The sequence below is a fragment of the Rhinolophus sinicus genome, linkage group LG13 (assembly GCF_036562045.2).
Source record: "Rhinolophus sinicus isolate RSC01 linkage group LG13, ASM3656204v1, whole genome shotgun sequence".
Classification (NCBI taxonomy): domain Eukaryota; kingdom Metazoa; phylum Chordata; class Mammalia; order Chiroptera; family Rhinolophidae; genus Rhinolophus; species Rhinolophus sinicus.
The window spans coordinates 34910729-34923058 of NC_133762.1; the positions used below are offsets into that span (position 1 = coordinate 34910729).

General features: G+C 47.2%; 1 protein-coding gene across 1 annotated transcript; it reads left to right on the top strand.

The window, feature by feature from the left end:
• The first annotated feature begins 2817 nt into the window (after positions 1 to 2817).
• On the top strand, positions 2818 to 11749 carry GHRH (growth hormone releasing hormone). The gene is made up of 5 exons (XM_019750208.2): positions 2818 to 2923; positions 6747 to 6847; positions 7151 to 7255; positions 8664 to 8783; positions 11612 to 11749. The coding sequence occupies exons 2-5, from the start codon at positions 6768 to 6770 to the stop codon at positions 11625 to 11627; spliced, it is 321 nt and encodes a 106-aa protein (XP_019605767.2). The 5' UTR covers positions 2818 to 2923; positions 6747 to 6767; the 3' UTR covers positions 11628 to 11749.
• The last annotated feature ends 581 nt before the right edge of the window (positions 11750 to 12330 follow it).

Here is a 12330-nt window from a genome sequence, read left to right on the forward strand (position 1 = left end):
ACAGATATGGTAACCGAGTCTCAGAGATATTAAACACCTTGCCCAGAATTACACACCTTGCAAGTGGCAGAGCTGGTGGCAAATCCAAATCTACTTGCCACCCAAACTCATGCTCTTATTTTAGGCTTCTCTCTGCTCCCATCTGATGCTCCTCAGCTTTACTGTGACTTTTCCCTCCTCTCCATTCTTATGTCCCTCTTTGGGTCTGTCTGCCCGAGGTAATTACTCAGCTCCTCATGTGCCCACCTCCTGCAGTTCTCTGAACACAAGTACATGCCACCTTCCTCTTAACACCCACGAAAACATGGTGCAGGGGGAAAGGCCCACCCCACTCCCCTAAGGGCAGAAATAGGACCAAGCCTTTCAGAGATGGACAGCTAGTTCAGCTAGCTCTGTGTGGACCTAATTAGGTGCTTAACAGGTGTTTATGGGAGGAGGAAATTAGTGCTTATTTAAGAACTGGTAGGGGACCCCTCCATTACTGCTGGTAGGAAGGGAAATGTACAGCCACTTTGGAAAGTAGTTTGGCAGTTTCTTAAAAAGTTAAACCTTCACTTACCATATGACCCAGCAATTCTACTCCTACATACCCACCTGCGAGCAAAGAAAGCATATGCTCACACAAAGTACACACATGTTCATAGCAGCATTATTCATAATAGCCCCAAACTGGATCAACCTAAATGTCCAGCAAGGTGAATGGGCCAAAAATCTGTGGTACATCCATACAATGGAATACTACGTGGCAATGAAAAGGAACTGACTACTGACACACAGGTCAACACGGATGAATCTCAAAAACAGGAGGCTGAGTGACAGAAGCCTAACACTAAAGATGACAATTTATATGATTGCATTTCTATGAATCCTCTAGCAAAGGAAAAACTATAGAGACAAAAAGCAGATCAGCTGCTGCCTGGGGCTGGGGGCAGGAGTGGGAATTGACGACAAATGGGCTGAAGGAAACTTTTGGAGGTGATAAAAGGTGTTCTTGTGGTGATGGTGGCATAACTGTGTAAAGTTACAAAAAAATCACTGAACAATAGACTTCAAACAGGAGACTTTTATGGTATGTGAATTTTACTTTAATAAAACTGTTAAAAGTTCTTTTTTAAAAAATGCAGGAGAAGAAGAACTGGTAGGCCAAGGATGAGCCTTAGGAGATTATCAGCTTGGTGTGGGGTTGAATTTAGCAGTGAGAAACTTTTGTTTGAGTCCTAGCTCTACCACTGCCTAGCTGTGTGACTGTGGATAAGTGGGTAACCTCTCTGTGCCTGTTTCCTCGGTTACAGGCACTAGCAATGGTAAGAGCTAGTGTACGAGACTGACTCTATGCTAGGCCTGTATCGTATGCACTGTCACATTTAATCCTCACCCAACAGCCCATTTTACAGGTGAGGAAACTAAGGTAAGGCCTTCAGCTGGGGTTGAATTCTGACCCCCATGGATTCTCTAGTCCACTCTGTGTGTCCCACATCTGCACTCTGGCCTGGTGTCTATCCTGGCTACCCAGCTCTATGTGGTCCCCACCTTACATTTGCTGAGATAACACCACACCTCCCAAGTGTATGAGAGCCCATTGGCCTGGGAGCTCCCAACTGTTCCATCTGTCTCCTGCTGCTGTGACCCATAAGCCCACTCTTAGTTCCTGGGGGTTTGGCCTTGACCGCTTCATGCCCAGGCCAGCAGGACCACTCACCCATGCTACTGCTTCTATAGGGAACATCCCATGTTTGTTCTGTGCTAAGAACATGGCTCTGTGCAGACTAAGAAGCAAGATTATAAAATATCATTGTTAGGAGGTTCCTTCCAAAGACACTGGTTCTAACTGTGACCCAGAGAAGTGTCTCAAGGGTAGGCAAAGGAAGTCTCCACTCCCCCCTCTTCAACCAGAGCAGCCCCATATTTTAAATCTGTTTTAGATACTGTGCTTCCATAGAAGATTTCTGAAGAAAGGGCTGTGACACTTTTTAAAAAAAGTTTGAAAGTTGCTGTTCTCTGCCAACTCTCAACTTTCCAGGTATAGAAACTGAGGGCTTGAGGGGAGACATAACTTGCTGAGGGTCACAGAGGTCACAGGAGGGGCAGGCCTCGGGACTCCAAGCTTTGAGCTGTTTCCACCATCTCCGTAACAGCCAAAAGGGAAAGCAAGTGCTTCTGCCTCACACACTTTTATGTCCTTCTTGAGGATTCTTTAGCTATAGGCTAGAGAAATCTGGAAGCACGACAACTCTCCCGGGGTTTTCCATCTCTTTCCTCTCACTTCACACATCTCTGAGGCAACTACCAATTTGGCTGTCTTGACACATGACGGCGGATGTTCCCTGGGCTCGCTGTCTACACCAGCCTGTGATTGCAGCAGGTGTAAATCAAATAGAGGAAATTCTTGATAATTGGACAACAAGGGAGATGGGAACAACTTTCCTCACTAAGGAGAGAAAAACACTTATCTGTAATGTTGACGCCCCTCGAGTGAAATGAAGTTGTACATAGACAAAATGAAATCATATGAACTTTTTAAAAGGCACATTTATCTCAGAGAGTAAATGAACCTTTGGTGTTTCACTGTTATGAATGCTCCAATTACTAGAGTAGCAGTATTATATACTCTCTGTTCCTCTCAGAATCATATTATAACTTTGTACTCTGTCTGCTCCTTCAAAGATAAAGGGAGAGTCCAATATAAGTCTTAATTTATATGAGGCAAACCTCTTTCCCCTATTAGGGCTTGTCAGTGTGATGCTAAAAATGGTCCTTTGGTTGACTTGTGAGTAATTGATTCTCTGACGCTGACAACGCTTAGGAAAATGAAGGTATAAATGATGGGAGCGCCACACAGCCACCGGAACAAACGCGGAGCCTAAGGTCGGTGGAACTGGAGCAGCGCCGCATAGCAGAGGGAGATCTTTCTGCCACATCTCAGGTGAGAGGGGGATGGCCCTGGGGGCTGGGCTGCATGGGACCAAGAAAGTTGACCTTCTCACCAACTCAGAGACACCAACTCAAAGAGGCCCACCACCATTCTCTTTGCCCATGGACTGGTGAGTACATTTAGGTCCCTTGTTAGGGGCCCTGAAACATGCTTTTGATGGTTGGCGCCATTTTGAGGTTGTCTGGAATATGTGGCACCTCACCCCATGGAGAAGTGGCAGGCAGACAGACATGTCCCAGGTGTCTGTCGGAGGTGGGTGAGGTTCTCAAGTATGTGTGGATAGGCTTCTGGGGCAAGACGTGAGCTGGCTAGATTCCCCTGTCAACAACGGAATTCAGCCATGGATCAGAAGGGAGCCAAGTGGCTGTGCAAATCAATACCGTGCATTGATCGCTCAGAACCGATGCAACGTAATTGCCTGGAAATTAATACCAATTTGCTTTCTTGCTCAATTGCAGCCGCACTCCTTCCTCTGGGTTTTAGACACAATTACCTGCCCTTGGAGCATTCCATTACCCCCACACTTGTTCCCTAATCCTTGCTTTAATGCTCCTGAAGTATTTGTGTCCTTCATCATAAGCCGCCTCCATACCCTTTCTGAAAGGAGGTGGGGTGTCGCTCTCCTGAGTGACAATTCAAAGTACTTCCTTGTTAAAAACTTAGATCTCCTTCGACTTGCAATACGATTGGTTTGTAAAATGGATCAGGGTTCTTAAATTACAAAGCAGAATAGTTAAGAAAGGTAAGAGATTTTTGTTCCCTGAGGGCATTTGAGACCTGATCTCTGTGGTTAGCCGAAGGCAGGCACATCTGCAGAATTCTTGTGGCGTTCTTGCCATGAAGGCTGGCGAAAGGTGCCAACTGAAGTAGGTCAAGTGCCCATTCACCCTGAATCCAGGCTTGTAACCACTGCGGAGAGCTAACGGATGTGCGTAATGACAGAGAATAAACCTAAAATGCTTTGGGAACCATCACGGAGTAGTGGATGATGCTGGACTTGTGAATTCTCGCTCCTTTGAATGGTCATGTGGAATGTGTCGGGCAACAGCTATTTCATCTATTCTAATCATAGCATGAGCTGGAAACTTCTTGTTGTTTCCCATCTTTGTGTGATGGGATTTCTCAGCCCCATGGATTGGGTTCTCACAGCCCAGAGGTGGCAGTGGTGACCTGACCCACTCCTGGGACACATGGCTTCTGGCAAATGCTGTGCCTCTTGGTTGATCAGACTAGGCAGTTGCTCAGCCTCATTCTGAATGAGCAGTAGGTTCCAGGAATTACTGTGAATTTCCCCCCCAAAGTCTGCCCTCTTGCCACGTTATTTTTCAACTCCTTAAAACCATTGCGTGTGCACAGGGGTGCGCCCACCAAGCTGGTGTTGCTGTTTGTCCCCCTTTTTCCTTCTTCAGAGACCCAATGACAAAACACAAAAGCTTTCAGTTTTATCGGGCTCATTTCCCACGTGCAGGTGATGAATTCTGAAGGGCCCCATGAACGAGGAGCGCTATGAATAGGGTATTGTATCAGGAAGGCTGCTGCGGGGAACAGGAGGTCTGCTGGCCTGGGGATTTTGAGGCCCATTCTGAAGGGCCCACTCTGAAACTAATTGGATGGAGGACTATGGAAAAAGGCCCCTTTCCTCTCTGGGCTTGTTTCCTCGGCTATAAAATTAAGATGGTGATACCTGCTCTGGAATGTGAGTGTGAGGGTGGGCTGTGTGGGCCAGGAGGGCACAGGGGCTGGGAATCAATTCTGCCAGCCCTGGGACAGGGGGATTCTGAGGGAGGTCTTAGGTGAAGAGCAGGGGTTTGGGCTTCGCTCTGGAGAAAGTGAGGGGGTGGGGCAAGGGCTTCTGAGCAGAAGAGTGGGGTGGGTAGGGGCCTGGATATGCCCAGGTCTCTAAAAGTTCAGCCTCCCAGAAGGCGAGAAAGCCCAGGCTGCAGCTGGAAGACTGAAAAAGCAGTGGTTGTGTCAAGGGGCCCTACTTGCCTCCAAAGATGTCCCTGCTTAGGAAACTCTGGCAGTGGACCAGGTCAGGAAAGGGGGAGCCACACGTGTTATGGTATGATGAGGACCGAAGGCTACAGATCCTTGGTCTGGGGACCAAAGGCCTAAGTCTGAGGCAAAACACATCTAGAGGGCGTGTCATGTGGATGAAAGTGCAGAAACTCTGGATGGATGTCAAAGGGGCAGCTGTCGGGGGGCAGATGCCATGTTCTCATCTTTATCTAGCCCCAGTCCTTACCAGAAGAGTGAAAACTTAACAAGCATTTGCAGGATAAGGGGACATGGACTTGACACGATGAGAAAAACCTCCTAACAAGAAGAGATGCCTGGAAATAGGACAGACTGGCTCGGACATAGTGAATTCCCTCTCACTCACTGGCAGCAAATACTTGAGCAGGAACTGGAGGATTAGTTTGGGGTGGGGGTGGGGAGTGGGGCTCATCAAGAAAAGGCTGATGACAGAGGCCTGAACAGCTGCTCCCTCCAGCTCTGGAGGTGCCGTGGTCTCAGGCCACATCGAGCCATCCCCGTGGATGCTCCCTTGAGTCTTAAGATATCCCTGGCTTAGTCAGGACCCAGTGTCTGGGCGAAGGGGAATGATGCTGTGAGACAGCAGGTTAGCCCAGGAAAGGAAATCAGGTTTCTTCCAGTTCGGGCCCTGCCTGCCAGAAACCACTGCTCAGCAGGACCAGGGAGGAAATGGAGCCATGGGGGGTTATCAGGGGAAAGGGGCTGCCTGGGCCTCTGGATGGGTCTTTATCCCCGTGGCGTGGATATCCTGCTGAGAGAGGGCGTACCATGGGAGATGGGAAGACCCAATTCCTAGGTAGCTGAGTCACACTAGGGCAAGTCTGGGTTGACAGTGAAGGCACCACTCCAGCTGAGGTGGGTTCTTTCCCCTCCCTGTTGACTGTTCTTCCCCTAATTGCAGAGCACGGTGTCAGCAGGCCCCAATTAAGGGTAATTACGTGATCTATGAGATAATTCTGCAGGGCTCCCCAGGCTCCTGGGTCTCTTCCAGGGCTCAGATTGTTTGGTGAAATCTAAGCGTCTGGAGCAAGATTTATAGCCTTCACTTCCCTCCAACTCCACACAAAACCAAAACAGCACATGCCTGATATTACTATCTGAGCAGGTTTAATATTAAATCATCACAGAAAAAGTTTATGGAGAAATTCCATGGGCCAGGCTACTCACTTCAGGTGCCACATTTCATCGCATGCTTACAAGGACCCTATGCAGTAGGTATAGTTATCGACTCCATTTTGTAAATAGGGAAACTGAGGCCCAGAAAGGCGAAGCCACTTGTCCTGGGATACACAGCTAATGATGGCAGAGCTCGGATATGAACTCAGATTAGTCTGACTCGGAGCCTAAGCTATCAGTCCCGATCGCTATGTCAATGTCACACTGCGGGGTGGGGGAGTGACGTAGGGGACTAAAGGAAGGTGCTTGCTTCTCCTTTATCTCTTGCTGAGGCCTGAATTCCATATTTAATGCCTTAAAGGAAGGGGCAGTTTCACCATTATCTTTAATTTTCTGTTCAACCCTATCAGGTCAGCAAGGTAGCTTTATCATGCCCATTTTACAGATGGAGAAAATGAGGTCAGAGCTCATGACTGGCAGAGGCTAAACTTGAACTCAGGTCTGTCTGACTTCCAGAGTCTGGGTTCTTTTTCCTAACCTACAGCTTCCAAAAGACAAGGACCAAGGCTTGCCTGGAGCCAAGCCCAGGGCTGGGCACAGCCAGCAAAGGGCATCGCCGTGGCTATGGCTACATCTGACCTTCCCTCCTGTCATTTTCCAGGTGCCACCACAGGGGTGAAAAATGCTGCTCTGGGTGTTCTTGCTCATGATCCTCACCCTCAGCAGCGGCTCCCACTGCTCCCCGCCCTCCCTACCCCTCAGGTAAGCAGTCCTGCCAACAAGACCTGGATTCCCGCCACCCCAAAGCCATCCCTGCTGGTGGGCGGGTGCAGAACTGAGCCATCAGCTGGCCCCAGCCATCCCCTCAGGCAGCCTGTACTGCCCGTCTCTGGGAGGGGGGCACTCTGAGCTCCAGAGAGGTCACCCTGGGGTCCCACCCCCTCTGGGGAGGAACAGGACAAAGGGCAACAGGTGGACCTTACGGAGACCTGGTGACTGCAGCCTGTCTGTTCCCTTGCCCGAGCGCGCCACGCTGCCCGTTGACTTCTGACTCCTCCCACGTAGGATGCCCCGGTATGCCGATGCCATCTTCACCAATGGCTACCGGAAGGTGCTGGGCCAGCTGTCTGCCCGCAAGCTGCTCCAGGACCTCATGAGCAGGCAGCAGCGGTAAGCAGCAGTTCCTGTGATTCCTTCCATACCCCACGTGCACCATGTTTTATCTCTTCCCTTGCACAGCTCCTGTCATTTCTGGACTTGCCATAGCAGAAGGGCCCCAATGTCAAACTTTAGCTTACCTCTCACTATTCAATGGTCATTGAACACCTACTATGTGCTTCTCCTTTTGCTGGGCTCCAGGAGGAACCATGCCAATGGTAGTTAGTACTGGGTCGCAACTCAGAAACAAAGGCTCTGCACTGGGCCATTTACATACACTTGGCACAGCGTTGGGCACACAGTAAGCCCTTGTTCTTCATTTCTTGTTTGCTCTTTCTAACCACCCTACAAAGTAGGAACTCTTACCCACATCGTCCAGAGCCATTAATAGCTTCTAAAGGACACGCACCAAAGAGTGGCAGCGATGGGATCCAAACAGCCTGACTCCACATTTTTCAGGTTTTATTTTGAAAAAATTCCAAATTTATAGAGAAATTGCACCAATGGTACAAAGGACTTCTACGTACCCTTCCCTATATTCAGTAATTCCCAACATTTTTATCATATTTGCTTGCTCTATAACTTAGATGTATATGTACACATACACAAACACATGTACATCTGTATTACTACTGTTATTATTAACATTAACATTATTTTGCTGAACCACTTGAGAGTAAATTGCAGTCCTCATGACCCCTTACCCTCAGGTACTTCTGTGGGTGTCTCCTAATACCCAATGAAAGGACATTCTCTTACTTAATCACAGTACAATTATCCTTTAGAGTCCACACTCAAGGTTTACCAGTTGTCCTAAAATATCCTCTATAACAATTATTTCTTTTCCTGACCCAAGACCCAATCCAGGATCATGAGTGGCATTTCGCTGTCATGTCTCTTTAGTTTCCTTTCATCTGGAACAGTGCCTTCATCTTTCAGGCCACTGACATTTTTGTTTAGTAAAAGCCAATTGTTTATGGAATGCTCCTCATGTTGGATTTGCCTGATGCTTCCTCATGGCTAGATTCAGGTTACGCCACAGAAGTGACGTTGTGTCCTTCTCAGGGTATCGTATCAACAGGCACATGATGTCAATTTGTCCCCATTATTGGTGATGGTGGCTTTGATCATTTGGTTGACACAGTGTCTGCTAGTTTTCTCCTCTATAAAGTTAATATTTTTCCCTTTGTAATGAATAAGTAAATGTGTGTTTCATAGCCCATGTTCTTCACTGCTATATAGACTGCCTTCCTAAATTGCTGCCAATTCTAATTCAGTTGGCTGGCAGCGTTCACACCAGATTTTGGAATCGGCATAGGGACACACCCTGCTCTGCTCACTTTGTCTTGGTCTTTCCCAGGCCTCTCCACCTGCTACCCAAATACGAGCCTCAGCTGTTTCTCTTTTTCTAATCAAATAGAGAAAGAAACCAGGAGCAAAGAGCAAAGGTAAGGCCTGGCCGTCAGGCGGAGAGCATGTGGGCAGGCCAAAAGCAGATGGCATTGGAGAGAATCCTGGTGGCCCTGCCACAGAAGCAGAGGTAGGAATGCGTGCATGTGTATGTATACATATGTGTATGTGTGTACACGTGTGCATGGGTGTGCACCTAGGGATCTCAGAGGTTTCCTTCCATGAGGGTCAGCAGGAAAAGGAAAGAATCTCCCCTCCAAAGGCATGGGGCTCTGCCAAGCAAACTGGAAATGAAGTTCCTCCTTACACACATCGAGAACTGGAGGAAGAGGAGAAAATGTGTGATAACAATTGTATCTTATCCATTACTGTATCTCCAGTGTGTAGCAAGAGGCCAGGCATAGCGTCTGTGTCCAAAAATATGACTGACTCAATAGTTCTGGGAGAGGACCCAGGAACCTGAATTTTAACACATATCCCAGGGGATGAATGATCTGAGAAGCGTGCCCTGGATCCCTTGCCAAGTTCACAAAACGATAAAGCCAAATACCAGCCCCACCCAACACCCTCAGAAAGACTTGTGTGTGGAGCACTCATGAGAGGGAGAGACGAGAATGACAGTCATTCCCCATCTTTCTGCCCCTCACTTTCCCACTGGAAGTCAGGGAAGATCAGGAATGAGTTTTCCCATCTTACAGAGGAGGAAAACTGAAGCAAAGAAGGGGCAGCCGCTGCCCCCAAGTCAGGGAATGGCAGGCCCAAGATCTGCTCTGCTTCCTTGGAGCGCCTGCCCAGAAAGCCCTGCTTCACGGACAAAGTTTCCTCAAAATGACACAACTGTTTGGTGAAACTCTGCTATATTTTTGAGGCCAATTTTCAACTGTGAGCACAAACATGTCCCAGCATGACTCTGCCAGGCATTTCTGGACCTATTAAGCAAATCCACTTCCCAACAGAGCTCTCTCCGTGTGCTCCCTCACCCTCTTCCCAACCTAATTAGACACCAAGAGCTCAGAGATCTCTCCCCAACTACAGTCCTGTGGAGACACAAGCAGTGGCAGGCGACAGGCAGGCTGCAGGAGGGGTGAGAACCAGGCTGCAAGGGAGACAGAATGCACACCTGGGCTCCAGGTCTGGTTCTGCAGCCAAATCGCTGTACACCGCAAGCTGCTTCCTAGTTTCCTCTTCTGCGAAAGGAGGGGGTTAGCTCCGACCACCTCTAAGGTCCCTAAGGCTAGAATTCTAAAAATGATGCCTCTAAGAATAATCCCTACCCTGTGCCTCTCATGCTGGGCTTAAGTCATCATTTACCTGCTTTATGGCTCCCACCAGGCCTCAGCGGGGTGGAGGGGTCCCAAGGAGGGCCACGTCCTACGAATGCAGGCTTTGTTCCTGCAGACTAAAAGCCAGAGGCTTCACAGAGCTCCAAGTCACAGAGCTGCAGGAAGGGGCCTGGAGGCTGCTACAGCCATTGTTCTCCCTCCCGCTCGACTGCTGCAAATACCAGGAAATCACTGGTGGGCCTGAGAAAACATAAAATAAGAGAGAGTCCTTCTACCTTGGTAGGACGGAGTAGAATGATTTGGCAGGTGGCACACTTCTGCACTGGCCATTCTTCGTGTTCGCCTAACAGCCCTGTGAGGTAACTGAGGTTCAGACTTATCCATCCTCCCATCCCTTGAAAACCATCCAATGACTTTGCCGGGCCATGCTCTGGGCTGGGGGGACAGCAGTGATAGGACAGCAGTGGTCCCTGCTCTCATGGCACCCATAATGCACTGAGGCAGACAGAAACTAAACAAGTACTGGTATAGTGGATTGTTTAATTTGTGATAAATGCTAAGCGATGTAAGAAGTGTGGGGAATGTGTGTGCCAGAAGGAAGAAATTCATCTAACCCTGACTGGGGATTAGAGACAGGTGACTTCTTCAAGCGGAATTGACTGGCCTGGGAGGGATCTCAGTGGGAGTGGGTTAGCAGACTGGGGCTAAGAATGAGGTTCTTTTAAAAATGTATTTTATTAATTTTTTTCAACTACAGTTGACATACAATATTATATTCATTTCAGGTGTACAATGTAGCGATTAGATGTTTGTGTAATTTACAAAGTGACCATGCCGATAAGTCTAGTACCCATCTGACACCATACGTTTATTACAATATTATTGACTATCTTCCCTATGCTGTACTTTACATTCCTGTGACTATTTTTATAACTGGCAATTTGTACTTCTTAATCCCTTCACCTTTTCACCCAACCTCCTAACCCTCCTCACATCCTGTGGCCATCAGTTTGCTCTCTATATCTATGAGTTTGTTTCTGCTTTATTTGTTTATTTTGGTTTTTAGATTCCATATAGAAACGAAATCATAGGGTATTTGTCTTTTTCTACCTGACTTATTTCATTTAGCATAATACCCTCTAGGACCATCCATGTTGTTGCAAATGGTAAGATTTCATTTTTTTTATGGCGAGTAATATTTCATTGTGTGTATATATATATGTACATATATATATATAGATATAGATATATAGATATAGATAGATAGATTGATGTACATCTTTATCCATTCATGTATCAATGGGCACTTAGGTTACTTCCATAGCTTGGCTTCCATTATCTATCTTATTGTAAATAATGTTGCAATGAACTAGGGGCACATATATCTTTTCGAATTCGTATTTTGGATTTATTCGGGTAAATACCCAGAAGTGGAATTGCAGAGTCATACGGTAGTTCTATTTTTAATTTTTTGAGGAACCTCCACACTGTTTTCCATAGTGGCTGCACCAACTTGCAATCTCAGCCACAGTGCACAGGGGTTCCCTTTTCAAGAAGGAGGTTCTTTGGAATCCAGACAGTCTTGCCACTGGAGCATCCATCCATCACCTTCGTTTCAGGTGTCCTGCCCTTTCTTCAGTCCTTCCAATTGAGTTTTTCTTTCTTTCTGCAACAGGAATTCCCAAGGATGAAGACTCTGCCTGTGTCCTATGCTGCCTGCAGCCAAAGTACAACTGCATCCAGTTAATCCTATTTAATTTTTGACCTACTTTTTCCTTTATAAATACAATAAAATTCCCCCATCATGGTCTGCATTTCAATTTTCTTTTATCTTCAGCCTAATTTTTTATGCGTTTTACATAGTTACATTTCCCAAAGTGGTGTCACATGGTATAATAAAAACAAAACAGCTAACATTTACCTCTCACTCAGAGTACCAGCTGGGGCAGCTCCATGCCTAGAACCTCGTGTGTTCCTCACACATTGGCACCCTTCTCATCTCACAGACAAGGAACTGAGGTGCAGGAAGCTTAACTGAATTGCCACGGTCACAGCCAACAGGGAGAGAGCTGGGATTCAAACCCAGGCAGTCCAACCCAGAACCAGGCTCTTAGCCGTATTTGTCTACTCTGGGCCAAAATCTTCCTTCACCCACTGGTGAATTGTTCATCTATGAGCAATACCATTTATTCATTCAGCAAATATTCTAAGAGGACCCACTATGTGCCAGGCACTGTTCTAGGCACTGGGGACACAGTCATGAGTAAATAGACAAAGCCTCTGACCTCATAGAGCTTCTATTTTAATTAGGGGAAGAATAATGAAAACAGATAAATATAGAACATGTCAGATGGTGGCAATTGCAAAGGATAAAAATGTAAGGGGGTAGGGAGT